The 17,813-nt window shown below is 43.0% G+C and overlaps 1 protein-coding gene across 1 annotated transcript; it reads left to right on the forward strand.

Moving 5' to 3' along the window:
• The first annotated feature begins 395 nt into the window (after positions 1–395).
• On the forward strand, positions 396–15,406 carry RSBN1 (round spermatid basic protein 1). Its single transcript, XM_040085458.2, has 7 exons — positions 396–772; positions 4,380–5,050; positions 11,055–11,192; positions 11,583–11,725; positions 12,600–12,767; positions 13,823–13,931; positions 14,492–15,406. The coding sequence occupies exons 1-7, from the start codon at positions 421–423 to the stop codon at positions 14,951–14,953; spliced, it is 2,043 nt and encodes a 680-aa protein (XP_039941392.1). The 5' UTR covers positions 396–420; the 3' UTR covers positions 14,954–15,406.
• Positions 15,407–17,813: the final 2,407 nt, after the last annotated feature.

A 17,813-nucleotide genomic window follows, 5' to 3' on the forward strand; every position in this document is an offset into this window, starting at 1 on the left:
AGGGGGTGAAACGAGATTTTTAAGTTCCTCTCAACCCTTAACATTCTATGATTCAATTATTTCATTCCATTCCACTGCTATGGGCATGGATGGCCTCCTTAGGCTCCCTCCAACAGCTCCACATCATTTCCCTCAGGGGGAAAAGCCTCCGCAGCACCCCGCGGTCGGTGTTTAGTGGATGAAGCACTTTAGAACAAGCGAAAAACACTGCCGAAATAAAAGTTTTTAACCCCTCCCCACTCACCGGGTCCGCTCTCCCTCAGCGCTTTCCCGCCCTGCCCCCGCCGCCCACGTGACCCGCGCCGCGCGCACGCGCCCCCCCCGCCCCCGAACTACACGTCCCAGGGTGCCCCGCGGCGGCGCGTGCGCGGCGGCGCCCGGCGCTCGGGCCATTTAAATGTGTGTGAGGGAGCCCCTGAAATGGCCGCGCAGGTCGCCGCGGTGCCGCGGGCCCCGGAGGAGCCGCCGCCGCCCTCAGCGGACCGGCCCGCCCGGCCCCGCGGGCCCCGCCGCCGGCGGGCGGCACCCGGCGAGCCGCCGTCCGCCAAGCGGGCCCGGCCGAGCCAGCCGCTGCTGGCGGGGCCCGGCCCGGCGGAGCCGCTGCCCCCGCCCGCCCTCCCCGCCGCCGCGGGGCTGTTCACGTTCTCCCCGCTCAGCCTCCCGCCGCCCGGGGAGCGCCGACACCACCACCGGCACCACGCCGAGCCCACCGGCCACAAGGCGAGGCGCGGCAGCCCCGCGGACGGCGCGGCGGGGCGGCCCAGCCAGCGAGGTGAGCGGCGGGGGGAGCGCGGGGGTCGCGGGGCCGGCGGGTGCCCCCGGCGGGCTCGGCCGGGCGGGCGGCGGCGGCAGCGCCGCGCTCGGAGCCCCGGGCGCACCTGTGGAGGGGAGCGGGCGGCGGCAGCGCAGCGGGCTCGGCGGCCCTGCTCCGGCCGTGTCGTAGCGGGCACGGCGGTGCTGGCCCGGGGAAGGAGCGCGGGGTGGCCGCGCTGCTCCTGCTGCTGTCAGAATCGCCCTCATCGCGGGTTCGGCGTGCAGGTGCTGTGGGAGTGAAGGTTTCTTTTCTCTATGCTTGCATAAACGTGCGAGGAGCTGCTGGGGGTTTTTTGGGTTTTTAAAAAATTTTTAGTTGTTGGTTTTAATAAGTGGCCTGAGAAGGGATCTTGTGATTTCTTACGAATATTTCCAATGCGGGTGTCAGAGTATGGTGCCAGATTGTTTTCAGGGGTGCCCAGCAACAGGACAAGGGGGAATAGCTATAAACTAAAACACAAGAAGTTCCTCCTCAACATGAGGAGGAATTTCTTTCAATGAAGGGTGGCAGAGCACTGGCACAGGTGCCCAGGGAGGTCCTGGAGTCTCCCGGTCTGGAGATATTCCAAATCCAAACTTGTGTCACCTGCTTCAGGTGACTCTGCCTTGGCAGGGAGGTTTCATTGGATCATCTCCAAAGGTCCTTTCCAACCCGAATTATTCTGTTTTGTTTCATTGAAAGGCCAAAATATCTCGTGATTTTTGGTTTGTGCTTGTGTGTGGTTTTGTTTATTTTTTTTTAACAGTAACAGTGATTATTTTGGTTCTGCTCAGAGATTTGTTATAGTAAAAAGCTTCTTGGAAAGAGCAACATAGATAAAAAATAACTGCAAAAGCTGCTGTAATTAAAAATATAATGCGGTGAATTATGCTTGAGGAGTGTATGGGCAGGTTTTGTGCCAAAGATACACTTGCTTACAGAAGTCAAGTGTCTCTAGAGTAAACTCTAGATAGGACTGTCTTAAGAACAGACAAAACTATTACCAGGAGAGGCTTTTCTCCACTGGTTAATGCTTCCACACCGCTGTGGCTTGAATAATGACCTGAATAATAAATGCTTCTGATTGTAAACCTCTGCAGTTTTATCAGTGTTTATCAAGCAGAAGTTTAGAGCGGTGTAACTTTGTAGACTGGGGTGTCACTGTGTCAGTTCTAACCCAGAATTAAATTAGGCCTCTTAATGAAGGCTTAAACAGCGTGAAAATGAGCATCAGAATTCCAGATTTGCAGAGGAAAGCTGTTTGCTCATCTGAGCCTCTTCACTGCCGGTCCTCAGCTCTAGGGGTAATGCCTTTTGGGATGGGGCTGGATTTCTTTTCCTGACTGTCAGGGCTTTTTTTTTTTATGTATAATCTAATTAAGTTACCTATTACATTGACTATACCGTGCTTATCTGTGGCCCCAGGTGACAGTGAACGCTCCCACTGTTTCTGCTGTTTAATAGTGGTTCTGGTTCTGTTGTGGGATGTCTGATCATTTTGGAGTAGCGGAGTTATTGGTGCTGCTGTCACTGTGCCTCTCTGCTGAGCCCATAGTTTAGTGGCCTGTCCACAGCTTTTTTTTGTGTTTGAGGTGCTGGAGGCTTTCTGTTTATTTAAAGGAAAATTAAAACTTTATTTCCTTCAAGATTGCCTGGCATTATTCTAATGTCACTGTTTAGCTTCACTGAATACAGCAGTTACTTGCTGTAATAGTGGGACTCTGCTGTGTTCAGTGGATCCTGCAGTAGCCAGGGCAGCTTTTATCCTGAAAACAGACAAGTGTTCACTAGAAGCTCCCAAATGCAAGGATTCCTCTGTTTGTTATTAGGATATGGCTTCAAACAGGAGGATCCTCTGAATTGAAAAGTGTGAGGTTTTAAAACTATACCTAAAATCAGAAATGCTTAAAATAAGAAACCTATAACAACCAAATGCTCTTAGAAACGTGCATAGGGAAGCATTCCCGACAGCTCAGTGATGGCATGAAATTCTTATTTAGCTCCAGCTGGTCCCACCAGGACGAATACCTGGTATGTGAATTGCACGTTCACTCAGTGAGTAAAGCAGTGTCTGTTCTTGAGAGCCCAGTGAGTGAGCAAACCACACACTCCTCACGTCTGAGTCTTGCAGCAAACCTCATTCCAACAACCGTTTCAGTTGACTTCCCAGAACAAGTGATACCGGCCTGCTTTTCCTGCTTTCTCTGAAATAGAAAGATCAGGGCCTTTGCTGTTTGCAAGGGCTGCAGCAGCACGGTGAAAACTTGTATTTCAGGTCCTAAGACTATTGTATGAAGTGAGGATTAAGCAATCAGCTCTTTCTTTGCTCCGTGAGTAACTCTGTTCCTTACTCCAGGCTGTTATGAAGGTCAGCCCTCTCCAGTAACAAGCTCTGAGACCAAACCAGTAATGATCCAGTTAAACACTGGTTACACTGAAGAACCTGGAGCTGCCTGTGTTTATCGCTACACCCTTTCTCATAAAACACTGTAACGTGTTGTTTTTTTTTGTTTTTTTTTTCTTTAACTTAAGTGCTCCAAGAGAATAAAAAGGGAATACTAATGTGCAGCCAAAGAAAGGAAATTTTATTAAGACAAAGCCTTGTGCTGAGGGGAAAGGGTAAAACTTTAGTTAGTACCTTTTTGGTCAGGTGTTGCCTTCAGCAGCAGGTTGTTCTCATCCCCGTGGCTATCCTGCTAACACAGCTCCTGGAGATTTATGGGCATTGTTGGATGAAATGGTTCTTTTGATTCAGGCACATTAAAATCTTGTCTTGGCAATTGAGATTTTAACAGCTGGAGCATCAAGTTTTCTAATTACCTTTGTCCCCTGCAAAAATGTTATTTGAATTAGGTTTTATTCTTGAAAGAAGAACTACTTAAACTATTCCATTTTTCCTGACAGAACTAATTTTTTACATTTTATATTTCAGCCTTTTAGAGGTTGATTAACCTCAAAAAAACCCCCTAAACAGCTGAAACAGGCTCTTAATTTCTTTCTCTCCATTAACTGAATCGTTAACTATTTAAGACTGATATGTTGCTATGATGATTTGAGTCCTTTAATTTTAAAAGATCAGCAATGTAAGATTTACTTAAGTGCTTTTACCTCTAAATGTAAGTAAAGCTTGTAGCTCTTCAGTGCTACTCTGTTTGCTTCTGTATCATGTGTCCAAAAGCAGGGAAGTGTTCTGTAATGAAAGTCTTAATGTTTAAATGTTACACATACTTGTTTATCCTCTTCCCCTGTATGGCACTGCCTTAAATGTCAGAAGTTATTAATGTACTTAATTATAGATGTACTGAAATACAGACTCCTTTTAAAGGTACTCTAATAAATGTGTTAAAAATGGAAGTATTTCTAAAACATTAAGCTAGAATTTTGGAAGTTTTCCTTAATACAAGGCTTTATTTGTGCAATTATAGATGCCCTGACTTTTTGACTTAATTATACAACCAAAAATGCAATGTTTTACAATTGGTCAGTCTCCCTGGAAATAGATCCTTTCAGCGAGAGGCCTGAATTCTTTTGGGGTGAATATGCTGCAACTGCAGAACTCTAATCTTCTCTTTATCGTTGCTGCCAGAAACTCCAGATGAAAATGGCAAAACCCAGCGAGCTGACAGTCTTATTATGAAGAAGATAAAGAAAAAAAAGAAAAAGAAACACCGGGAAGATGTGAGGGGAAAGCGCCTGAAGATGTACAACAAAGAGGTGCAGACAGTGTGTGCCGGGCTCACTCGCATTGACAAGGAGGCTCTGTCTCAAGGACAGTGTGACAACCTGGAAATGAGCAAGGAATCCTTCAGGTACCTGAAGGATGAGCAGCTGTGCAGACTGAACTTGGGCATGCAGGAATACCGGATACCCCAGGGGGTACAAACCCCCTTTGTGACACACCAGGAGCACTCTGTCCGCAGCAGCTTCCTGAAGACTGGCACTAAATTCAGTAACTTCATTCATGAGGAGCACCAGTCCAATGGAGGTGCCCTGGTCCTGCACGCTTACATGGATGAACTCTCATTTTTGTCTCCAGTGGAGATGGAGAGATTTGCAGAAGAGTTTCTTGCGTTGTCATTCAGTGAAAATGATAAAAATGCAGCTTACTATGCTTTAGCCATAGTGCATGGAGCAGCTGCCTATTTACCAGACTTCCTGGATTACTTTGCTTTTAACTTTCCAAACACTCCAGTGAAAATGGAAATTTTGGGCAAGAAGGACATTGAAACAACAACAATTTCAAATTTTCACTCTCAGGTAAGAATTTTTCAAAAGCATAAATGCTTCACAATACCTAGATTTGATTAGTCTCAGTAACCCAGAGCAGACATGACTTAAAATAGGCCAGTCACAAATTTATTTTCTAAGCAGATGAAGAAAGGCAATGTTAGAGCTACACTACTGTGCTGTTTATTCCTGCTTCTGCTTAAAGCTTTTCTGTGAATCACACCTCAGACCTGTTACCTGAGGAAAGATCTGCACTGGGCATCTTTTTCTTCTGAACTTGGGGAAACACTGAGATTGTTCACAGCCAAGTCTGTCTCAAGAGTTGCATAGGCTGTAAATAACAACACTGCTTTTCTAGTCAGTAGAGCTGGGGTTTGTTTTTGGGGTCTTGATATTGGTTTTTTTGTTGTTTGTTTTGTTTTGCAATGACATTATTTTTCCTGTTTCAATTTATCAGATTCGCAAAGTTTTTAACATCTTAATCCCCTCAGTACCTTATGCTGTTTAAACTTTCTAGCTTGAAGGTGTTTAGAGGATCTCTTTAATTGCCTTAGAAAAAGAAGTTTCATTTTTACTCTCTAGGTTTCCATGGTAGGCTTTAACTAGTTTAAATTCTGAAACTATCTCCATCTAACTTAAATGGATGCAACAGTAAAAACTAAGCTAAATTTAAGATTCCCATATGAAAGTCTCTTGGATTTTAGTCCTGTGATCAAACTCAGAAGTATCTATGAGTATACCACAAGATGACAGTTTAGAAAAATTTCTCTTTGATGGAATAAAGTTTCTTTCTGTTTAATCTGAGAATGGATCCAAACTGCTGGTTACCTTTAAGGCTTTTACTTGAGATGTTAATTACATTTACTAGTTCACCTGTTGGGAGGATAAACCTGAAACTCTGTAGTGGAGTTCAGTATGATAGGAACACACCTTAAACAACAGATTTGGAGTGGCAGTGCTGTGGATGAGCTATTTGGATCTCTGCAGGGCTTATCAAATGCTTGTAAGCAAACATTGGAAAAACAATTACTGCCTTACAGAAAGTTACTGCACGGTCACTGTGACGTCTTTGAATAGCATTAAATGAATAATTCTGACACTTGGCTTTTTGTTTGACAGTGATTTGCTGCTGCAGCACTTATTTTAACCAGCTTCTGTTTCTTGGCTTAAGTAATTCTTTGTGCTGACAGAGCTGTGTCTGAGTGCAGAGGACCCCAAAACCACTGCTGTGGGCAATAGCACTTCTGCACAGCACACACCTGTGTGCTGCAGATGAGAAGTGTGTCCACAGGTCAGGCTTTAAAGTCTTCTGCATTAATGATTTATCTGTGTTTTCTAGTGTCCTGATTGCGTTCTGGCTTGAGTACATGTGATGACCCCTGAAACAGCTAAACAGAGCCTCTGGAATGTTTAACAATTGCATTTTTTCTTGGTGAATGTCCTGTGAACATGAATACTGGCACTATAAATACACGTGAGGAATGTATGGCAATAAATAAGAGGCTTTGCTGGGTTATAGTCTGCTGGTACTTCAATTAATTCTATTTTAAGTACTGTCTAAACTTGATTAAGATTGAGTCATGACATAAGGTTCAGTTGGTCTAAACCACTTCTCTAAACCCAGCTCCAGCATGACCTGGTTAATCCTCTGTGGCTGAAGTGTGCTAGTGCAGCTCTCCCTGAGCAAACAGAGCACAGGAGCTGTCACAGGCTGCTGGAGCAGGGCTCTTCAGAGAATACAGATGATGGAAACGTTGAAATGGGTGGTGGGTTCACCAAAGTTTAGCTTGGCTTGTCTTGGAATGGAGAAGGCTGCAGTGCCCTGCTCGAGGGCCTGGGCTGATGAAGCTGGCTGTTGTGCTGCTGTTCCTCGGCAGCTCTGGCGAGGGGTGAACAGACTGGCCAAGCTTTGCTTTTCACCCTTCTGTATGAGAATTGTACAGCACAGAAGCACTTCATGGTTGTGCTTTTGCAGATTAAACATGTTGCACTACTGTATGCTGTAACACTGATTATTTATAATTAAGTTGCTTCCATTCTGGTTCCTTCTCTGTGCATGAATTTTTTTGTTGTACTGACTTTTGCTGAGGGGATTTGGAGTATTAGGGAGTCTCGAATACTGAAGATTCAGTGTCAAGAAATCAAAATTTGTTCTGTAAACTGCAACTTAATGTGACCTTTGCACAACATTCTGCTGTTTTGTGTTTTTAGAGAAACTGAACTGTAGTTTTCAAAATAAGGACTTTAATCTGAAGGACTTGGTTAGTCTAGTGATAATTAACTGCCTTGCAAGGTGAATTCCTTTGTTCTCAAGGCAGTGAGTTTATAGCAAAGCACTCCAACGTGTATTTGTTACATAAATGTTTGGTTTCAGCATCTTAAAATAATTAAACTGTAGTGTCCTCAGGATTTTTTTTGCTCGCATTGGCTCTCATTGGTTCTAATACTTCAGTGCTGGAGCTCAGCTTTAGTGTGGAGCTGTTCACTTGGGCTGAGAGCTTTCAAGACTCAAATCACTGAGCAGTAATTTGTAAGCTTTCCTCACATAAGGGCACACTTTAATCTGGAAGCTTTTTGCAGTGCAGCTAGAATGAACTCTTACTTTCCTTATCACTTGTTTCAGTACAACTGCTTCCACTCAGTGAATGGGAATAAATTTAGAGTTAAAAAAAAAAAAAAAACAAAACACTTCTGCTTTTTTTTTCCCAACTGATCAACTGCCTGATGAATTCTCTCTGTGATTCAAAGAACAGTTAGGCTGTCACAGAGGGTGTGTGGGGGTTCTGGGAAGAGGCCAGGAAAGAGAATTGGGGAAGTAGGTTTTGCATAAGCTGCTGTTCCTCCTGGGAAGGAGGTGGGAGAAGCAGCCAACAGGTGATAGCTGGGTACAGTTTCTTGCTCCTGCTGTTCAGAACAGGTTACTCTGTCCCTGACAGCTTTGGTTCATGAACCATATCACAGTTTGGTTGTCTGCCCCATGTGAACTTCTCTGATTCTGGAAGGGCAATTACTTTTTTTTTTTTTTTAGCAGTAGCTACCAAAGTGAGAAATGCAGAAATTGTGTATCTGTACTGCAAACGTCATTTGGTTTGTCACTAAAGCCGTATAAACAATGCCCAGTGGTCCTGCACTATGTCAGATTTTAGTCAAACATGTCACCCTTGCTGTGCTGGCATGCCACAGCCTTGTCCTTCAGCAGGAACAGCCTTATGCTCTTGCTTTCTTCCTTGTAGCCAAGTGTTTGTGTGGTTGGTTTTATAGTCGACTTGGCATGCTGAAATATTGTTGCTGTCAACTGATTCATGCTTTTCTTGCAACTGGAGAGAAACTTCTGAGACTTAACCTCATTTGTCTCCAGCTGATGCCTCATCTGTGTGTCCTCTTCTCACCCTGTGCTGCTCACTTAACCCGTGGTGAGGCTGGGGTGGCTCAGGAGCACGCAAATAAACACCAGCCCTGTGCCTCTGACAGGAAACACTGCCTCTGTCTGCTTCTGTTCTCAGCCAGGTGTGGGAAACGCCGATAGGCACATGGTGCAGCTGAGAGAAAATGCCTCCATGAGCACTCAAGAGCTAATTTTAAACGTGCCTGTAACTCACTGTCAGTGTGGGGGGTACACACGGCACTGATGGCTGGGTGGCATTTGAAAGGGCACGGGCTGCCTGAGTGGTCTTACTGGCCCCATTGTCCTTTTGCAACGGTAAAAACAGCAGCAGTGACTGCTCGTGATCCACTGCTGCTTTTAAAGCAGCACAGGGAACAAATTATAGCAAGGGAGGTGCTCTGTAAATAAGTTACTGGCTTCTGGCAGCCGTATGAACTGGAGTGACCCCGGCTAAATTCCTAAACAAGAGTAGAACTTTAAACAAAAATAAAAAACACTGAGAGAGGTCCTAATGGATATAGCAAAGTGACTTCAGCTATTTCATCATCTCAGCTTTCTTCCCCGCAATGAGGGCTGCATGCAGGTGGCTGTGGGGTGAATAGAGCCAAGAGGGAATCTGAGCACCTGGTGAATGAAAGGCCAAAGCAGTTTGCAGTGCAGCAGGCAGGGTGCTTACTCATGGGACACTAAAGCACTCAGCTGTAAAGCAAGAGCAATTTCTTTTAGAAATTCATTACATCATTTTTTGAGACCACTGGCCTAACCAGTAGTGTCGGTGTTTGCTGCTCAGAAGGAATTAAGAATGAGCAAGAAGCTGTTTAAAAAAAACTGAAGAAATTTTTATGGCATATTAAACTAGTAGACTACATCCCCTGTAATTGAGGTGTTTGAGATGAATAGTGCAGCCTGCTGGGGATTGCTGTGAGATCGTGCATGTTCTTAGTGTAAATATGTCCTGGGTTTAATTCTCAAGTCTGTTATATTCCTTTAATTTCTATTAAAAACTAGCAAAGCATTGAAGTCCAATGTTTCCCTAAAGTATTTCTACTGTTTCCTTTAAAACTCCTGAGTTCTTGTCTATTTTTTTCCATTGTTCCAGTGCATTAAAGAAAAACAAAGTTAATGCTTCTCACTTTTCTCTTCCTTTGTGAAAGCATTACAAGGAAAAGCTGCGTATGGAATTATAATTAATTTTAACCCATGACAAACACATGTACAATACTAGTGACTCTCACCAGGTGGCTTCAGTAGCATGGAATTCATCTGCAAGGAGGCTGTCTCCACTTACATAAACAGTGCCAGGCAGTTAAACTTCACTGGATAAGGACCAGAGCACTTCAGTCCTTAGTTTTTCTGTAGGTGCACAGAACTAAAATATTGCTGTGGTGTGCCAGTGCTCCTGCTCTGAGCTGCATTCAGCAAATAGAGTGATCTAAGCTCCTGTAATTATCTATTGCTGCTGCTGGAGGATAAATTTGCAGCAGTAACTCTATTCTTCCTTTATTAGTCTCTCCTCATTTTCTTTAGCAACTGCATGAAGTAGTTTAATGACATCTGGCTTGCTGGCTAAACATGCAAAACTGAAACTAAACTTAAAGCTGAGCTGCTGCATCCATGTTTCTGTAAGTGGAGTTATAAAATGCATCACGCTGTGTGAACATGACTGTTGAACTGCAAATTTACCAATGCTTGTCTGTACTGTCCCACCACTCAGCCATGGGCAGCAGCTGGAGTTTTCCACCCCTAGAACACTGAAGGGTGGTGGAAGGCTGGGGGCAGACACAGCTGAGAGCAAAACAGACTTGTGCTCTGTGACATCAATTAGCTGTGGGATCTACACAGAACCTCCTCTGCGGCCATATGGCACGTTCCAGCTGCAGTCCATAGGATGAGGCTACACAACACTGGAGTCTTGCCATTGCCTCTCTTCTGGGAACGGGAAATTGGCAAGAGAAGTTTCCAGATGACCCAGGAAAGTGGGACAGTCTATGTTCTAGGGGATGTCCACAAGCTGTGAGATTAAAGTGTTTCTGGCCCTAGCACTGACAGCAGGTTCTACTGCAAATGGTTATCCTAAAATTCTTCTCCATGAGCACTGCTTTTCCAGCTAAACCTCTCGATTCCTCTAGTCTTTGTGCAATTTTCTGTGTTTACTATAGCAGGATCACCAGAACTGTTGCATGAAGGACACTGAGGTTTTTCACTGCAGTCCCAGGGGAGGGACCTTAGGGACAGGACTGAACTGAGGAATGTGCATGTCCCAGGAGCATCCACTTTGAAGTGCAGAAGCGACAGTCAAACTGCACAAATTAGTGGAGAGTTGAAGCTTGCTGGGGAAGGACTGAGTCACAATGAAACCTTGTGTGGTTGTTTTCTCAAGTCAGCCTGGAAGTGTTGAATTGTTCCTGAATTAGTCAAATATTCACTTGCTGTTATTCAAACTTCAGAAGGATTTCCTGTCAGTACAGGCAGGAGTCCTTTCTTTCTCTTCTGTTCTAAACAGTCCCTGTGTCTATTCCCAAAGGCACATCAGCTGAAACAAATATAGATGAGTCCAAGATTCATCCCAGCTGTGTTAGATGAGTTAGTTTGAATCTCCTGTGAGAGAACTAAAGCTGTGGTGGTGTTGTGTCTCTTGTCTGGCCTCAGGTCAATCGGACGTACTGCTGTGGCACCTACAGAGCGGGACCCATGCGCCAGATCAGCCTGGTGGGGGCTGTGGATGAAGAAGTGGGGGACTACTTCCCAGAATTCCTAGATATGTTGGAAGAATCTCCATTTCTTAGAGTAAGCAGTAACTTGTGGCGTATTCAGAGCACTGTAATATCAAGCAACTGTTAGGTTTCCAAGTAATTAGAAACTGTTAAGGTATTTTATTAATGTGCTTATTTGGGCTACTGATTTGGGCTACTGTGTCCGATTAAAAGGCATGGAATGAGGTGGCTAATTAAAAAAAAAAATCAAGTTTACTATGTATACATGTGCTACATGCACTTCTACTTCCCTAACAACTATGCTTGATAAAATTAGCTTGGAATATCTTTTCCCTCTCAAACTTACTTAGTTTCTATGCAATTCTTTTGATAGCAGATTTGAACCAGTTTTACCAAAGGCGTCATTTAATTTTTCTATCTCACCCAGTGTTTTGTGGGTTGTTTTGTTCCTGTTTTCTTTTAGATGACTCTGCCCTGGGGAACTCTTTCCAGCCTCAGACTGCAGTGCAGGTCCCAGAGTGACGATGGGCCCATCATGTGGGTGAGGCCAGGAGAGCAGATGATTCCCACGGCTGATATGCCAAAATCACCCTTCAAACGGCGCCGGTAAGTTTTGGGTTTCCTTTTGTACTTCAGAACATTGCAGTTAAGTCTTTGTCAGACTTGAGAACAAAAGCAAAGTACTTGATGTGTAACTGGCTCTTCAGAGGACTAATTCAGATTTAAGTTTCACTTTCACTTTGTTTCAAATTGGATCAGCTGATAAAGCAAATGTTACTTGTGATGGTTATTTTATTTCACTGCTTCTGACAGTATCTTTCAGTACTTCTCACATATCCTAGATCAATGCTTTAAGATTAAAACCTCTTTTTATTATCCTTCAGGAGACTTAATTCATCTTATTTCTGTGGCAAGAACCAATTTGGTGGTAAGGGCAGGTGGAATGCTGTAAAACAGCAGAGATCCTTCTACTGCTCATGCTGCATTCTAATGTCAGTGCTAAAGCACTTGTAACACTGCCTGCCTAGGAATTATTGTGTATTCTTGCTTTCTGACTCTGAAAGAGTGCTCTAAAGCAAATTTCAGGAGATTTGGAAGCAGGATTTAGAATTTGGAAGCAATATTCTAATTGTTGTTTAAAGAAGAGTTTTTGTGTGTACTCCCAAATAACTGAAGCTCAGGTTCTGTAAGAGAGCTCAATTTTTGTGTTCACTTGTGCTGAAAGACTTCCTCCAAGAAAGTATCAGTATGTAAAATAATGTGATTTCATTTGTTTTGTAAAGTTCAATCTCTATAACCTGAATTGTACTCTGCTGGTTTTGTGCCAATCTTTCACCAAATAAACACCTAGAAAAAAATCAGAGGGAAGTGCTTTGTTCCCTTGAAGCCTGCAGCACGCAGAATTTTAGGATTATTTCAATACAAATGTTAATTCTTGAGCAGCAGGGACATTTTTATTTGTGTTTTTACCCCGTTGCAGGTCCATGAACGAGATCAAGAACCTGCAGTACCTACCTCGGACCAGCGAGCCCCGCGAGGTCCTGTTCGAGGACAGGACCAGAGCTCACGCTGACCACGTGGGGCAGGGCTTTGACTGGCAGAGCACAGCAGCTGTCGGGGTGCTCAAGGCTGTGCAGTTTGGGGAATGGTAAGTGCTGCTGGAATGCAGCTATTCTTAAAAAAAACAAACAACAAAAAATTTCCTTGCAAGCCAAACCTAATCAGAAATGGTTTAAACCCTGTGATGAGACAATCGCTGGAATCGTGGAGTCACTGGTTTAAAAATAGAGCCTGGACGTGGCACTCAGTGCCGTGGTTTAGTTGATGAGGGGGTGTTTGGTCATAGGTTGGACAAGATGATCTTAAAGGTCTTTTCCAACCTAGTTCATTCTGTGATTCAAAAGCTGTACAGAGCTGAAAACCTCAAGCTGTATACCTCTTGTTTTTCCATCTTGGGGAAGTAAAAAATTTGTAACAGCAGCTTGCAGAATATTTTAATGATATGCAAAAGCCTTAAACTTGGACCATCATCCTTGATCATTCTTTTCTTGAGCAGGTATATTAATTCTAGTTTTTGTAACTGTAGTCTCAGAGCTCAGTGTAATTAATTCACAGCTGCAGTGCTTTCTCAGGTCACGTACCCAGGATATTGCTGTTGACCTTGCAGAGAAACTGGACTTGCATCATTGTAATAGCTAGAAATTACAGTAGAAATTGGATAGCATGATTAACAATAGCATTAGAATAAAAGATGCCAGTATTTCCTATACTCTGGTTCACAGGTATTGAATAAAACTCCTTACTTCTTCAACTTCAGTGTTACCATGTAATTTTACATTTTTCCCTTAATGCAGAATTATTCTGTCCAATTATAGAATGGAAGAATTGAGGCAAATTGTGGTTCCTAGAACACAGAGTACTTTGATAGTGGCAGTTTGAACCTGGTTCTCAGGCTTTTCAGTGTATTGTCCATGCAAACATTACTTCTGTTGTGAATGTAGCAAAAAATGGAGAAAGAAAAAAGGGAAATCTATGAATTATCCCTCTTTTTCAAAATAATACCCTATTGAGAAGTGTTGAGGCTTTGTGCACAGTGTAACACTGGAGCAGGTCATTGGTTCAATGAAGCTTTCTGCTGGGAAAAGCTGTAATGCTCTGTAACTCAAACACTTCAAAAATTCTGGGAATTCTCTTTTTTCCTAGGAGCGACCAGCCTCGTATAACCAAAGATGTGGTTTGTTTTCATGCTGAAGACTTCACTGATGTTGTGCAGAGACTTCAGCTGGACCTGCATGAACCTCCAGTGTCACAGGTATAAAATCCACCCTCAAATCTGTGTCAGCTCCTTCCTGGTGTTTTGGGAGGAGTTTCTGACGGATCCCAGCTTCTCCCTAAAGTCAGCCCTTCTGTATCCCCTCAGTTCTCAGCTCTTTTGGGTAAATTTCCTTGTGTTTCGGGATAAAATAGTTCACTTGGAAGAAACCTTTTTCTTTTCCTTTCCCCCAAGCTGGGGTTCATGCTGTGCCTCAGGGTATGCTATGGAAACAATCTGTTGATTAAGCCATGTGTGCCTGTTCCTGCTTTTTCTAATGCCTGATGTTGTCTTAGGCTATGGAAGCATTTAAACTCAGTCCTGCCAGCCCAACCAATGCAGCCTATTGTTGTTTTTAACTGTAACTATAGAAACCTCTTCTTTCTCCTCCCAAGAAGTGCACATCAGAGAAATTATATTTTAAAAAGCCAGTTCTCATTTGAAGTTTTACCCATGAAAAGGAATCATTCTGATATAGACATGAATTAGGTTGAAAAATAGGAAGATGCTGAATTGTTTGAAGAGTTTACCACTAACTTTCCCGTCTCTCCTTCTCCCAGTGTGTTCAATGGGTGGACGAAGCCAAACTAAACCAAATGAGACGGGAAGGCATTCGCTATGCTAGGATTCAGTTGTGTGACAATGACATCTACTTCATCCCTAGAAATGTCATTCATCAGTTCAAAACAGTGTCAGCAGTCTGCAGCTTAGCCTGGCACATCAGACTCAAGCAGTATCACCCCGTGGGGGAGACTTCTCCAAAAGCAGAAAGCAATTCAAGCCCGAACAGTGATGTTCCTGGAAACACAGAGGCAGAAGGTGAACCCCAAGGTGTGAGTGTAAAAATAGAGTCTGAAGAACCAGGTATAGAGATTCAGCTTACCCCAGGGGTGCTCTCCTCCTCTGCTTCTTCAATATCAGGACTTGTGCAACCAGATCAGGTGGCCCAGCCCCTTCCAGGTTTTAAAATAGAGTCTGATCAGCAACACAATCCACAGGATCATGCAGGCTCTTCTGTGTGATATGTATATATTCAAACATTTTTTAAACAACTTTTTAAAATTTTGATGTGAAGTTATAGTTTTATAACTGGCTTATGTTTTATTGGAGAAATCTTGCCTATAATTCTATAAAGAAAGGTGACATTCCAAAATGTCAAGCATATCTTTTTTACACAGATTATGCAAAATTCAAGTTGTATTTTAACCCCTTAGTACAACCTGTAACAGTGGTCTACCACTTCTTTCTGTTTAAGTAAAGAGATGTTGATTATCTTCTCAAAGTCAGATTGAAATTCCTCCAGGAACATGAAATGATTGAACTCCGTTGGTCAGTGTTATTTCCCTACTTTTACTTTATCTCTAATATTCACCAGAAAGTGATGCTTTTGTAGAAGACTTGCAAGGTGACTTCCCCATCTCATTTTAATTGCTTAAAAAAGTTTAAAAAAAAAAAAAAAAAAGAAAATAGAGAAAGCACAGCACTTTTGATGATTTGTGGGATTTTTGGTATGTCTGTTCTTGACATGTTGGTTTATATACAAGCTATAGAAATTGATGTTTCTTACAGTTCCTACAAGGGTGACCTGTAAAAAGAACTGAAGCAAGTGTCTGATTCCTGTTGAAATGCAATGACTCACTGACCTAACACTTCTCATAGCACTGCTTATGTTGTTTGGTGTGAGGGTTTTTGCTTCCAAGATACATCTTCCCTGAACGTGATAAATGCTGATGTCAAAATTAGAGAACCTCTTGGTAGTCTTGTGGAGGAAACTGCTATCTTTGAGCACTTTAAGGCTTTAAAATACTTAACCAACTTGGCAGCTTGTTTTGGTCGGGTCGTAACGTGTCCAATGGATCCACACTTTCCCTTGTACTGATGCACTTAATATAATAAGCATTGAGCTGATACCTGACTTCCTAGAATAAGGACAGCCTTACTGTGTAAGTTCTGTATTAGTATTTCACAATAAAAAGTGTTTTGGCGTTGGACTGCTTTTTCCACGTGTAGCTCCTGGGTGCCCAGTTACTGTGGAAAAATCAGCAGCACGTGCTCAATGTGTAGAGTGTCAGCTATCAACAGTTTTTAAACAATCTTTCAATATTTCTGGATGTTAACGTGTAATCTGTATTTGACTTTCACTCACCCCGTTTATTACTGCCCTTTCCAGTCATCAAAAGGAAAAGTCCCTTTTCTCTCTCCCTCCCCCCTCCCCACGTTTAGAGTACAAGTTGGGGTTTGGTGCAACTTAAGCTGTCTCCAGATAACTTTATTTGTTCTAATCCTCACTGGGGTAAGAAAGATTTGAAACACTATGTTAGACTAGACAAAAGCAAAGATGCCGTGTTAGTTCTGGATGCATCTTTTTAATATCAATTATTACTCTTCTCTTTATAAGGGTCTCTAAAATATGTTACTCTATTATAAATCTTACTTTGTGCAATATTGTTTGTGTAGGCTTTTATATACATATTAGCACCTCAGTGTAGAGGTCACTATTTTAAACTGATAGAGAAATAATCCTCAGAAGATACTGCAGTGATTAGTTAGAGCCTGTATTACTCCTTATGTGTATGTATGTATTGTCTTCGGTACAAAAATGAGGACTAGGAAATATTTCAATTTAAAACTAATTTACAGATTGAAGTGGTAGTGACTCGTTTAGTAATCTGTGTAAATAAGGTGTTAGAATGGAAAGCTTTTATGATGAGAAGTAATGTGATTCATGCAGGGGTGTAATTTAATCTTAGCAGAAATTCTAGATGACTCAGCGCGGCTCAGAAGCGAGCCGTCAGTTCTCTGGTGGGTTTTTTTTCCACTTTTTATGTTGAGAGGAATTTCATAGCTTTAAGGGTTGTGCAAAGTAAAATTCCTCACAGGCAATAGTGGTTTCAGTTCATCCTTCACACTCAAAGATTCCCCAGGGGTGTTCTTTCCTTTTGACCAAGTCTGCGAGTCTTCCACGTGCCCGTTCCGCGCCTCTCCCGTGCTGCTCCCTGGCCCTTCCCTGGCAGCCAGCACTGATCTCTCAGGAACTGTCACACCTGCAGGGGCCAAGCAAGCCTGCAGAGGCAGAATAAACAGAGTCAGAGCCCCCATGCACCAACCTGTCTGTTTATTGGGAAAATTGGAATGGAATGAAATCCGTTTGGAAGCCCCCTGTAAATTCTATTAGCACGTTTTCAAATGGATGAAGGAGGACTTAGGGTGGTTTGTGCTGCTTTCCAAGCTGTAGCTTTAGTGAAATCTGTGACAACAGCCTGAAATAACCTGGAAAATGCTCTGACTTCCTCTTGCATGGAGGGACATGATCAATAGCATCATGCTCTCTGTGCTCTGCTCAGTTACTAACTTAAAACCTAATGTCAGATTTAAATGCACATAAATAAAAGTATCTTTGAATGACCTGAATGTTGCTGATGCTATCCTATTTTGGAAGACTGAGGGAGAGAGGAACAAGCTGTTTAAGAATCTCTTACTAAATTCATACTCAGCTTTGCTGTGCTTTAACCAAACTGGCAGACTTTCAAATTCCACCTCAACTCTGGATGTAAAGTGTTGAGAGGAATTGCTTGGGAAGCTGCTCACTCTCCAGCCCTTGCTTCAGTTGCCCGAACAAAGCCTTGATGGGACAACTGCAAATGTTTTCTAGCCCAAGACCTGTAGAACACTGATTTTTTTCATGAGCTAGAGCAGTTTAGGGGGGTAGTAATGAGTTCAAGCCACTTAGTGTTTGAGCAGAACAAATTACTGAATATCTCGTGTTTAATAGCTGCTATTTGAATTTCTTCAAGGTTCATAAAGCAGGCTCCTTAATGAGCTAATCAAACTTTGGAACATTTGGTGGTGTATTCTAAAGCTGAGAAAGTTGAGGCCGTTCAG

Source organism: Hirundo rustica, chromosome 24 (genome assembly GCF_015227805.2).
Source record: "Hirundo rustica isolate bHirRus1 chromosome 24, bHirRus1.pri.v3, whole genome shotgun sequence".
Taxonomy (NCBI): Eukaryota; Metazoa; Chordata; class Aves; order Passeriformes; family Hirundinidae; genus Hirundo; species Hirundo rustica.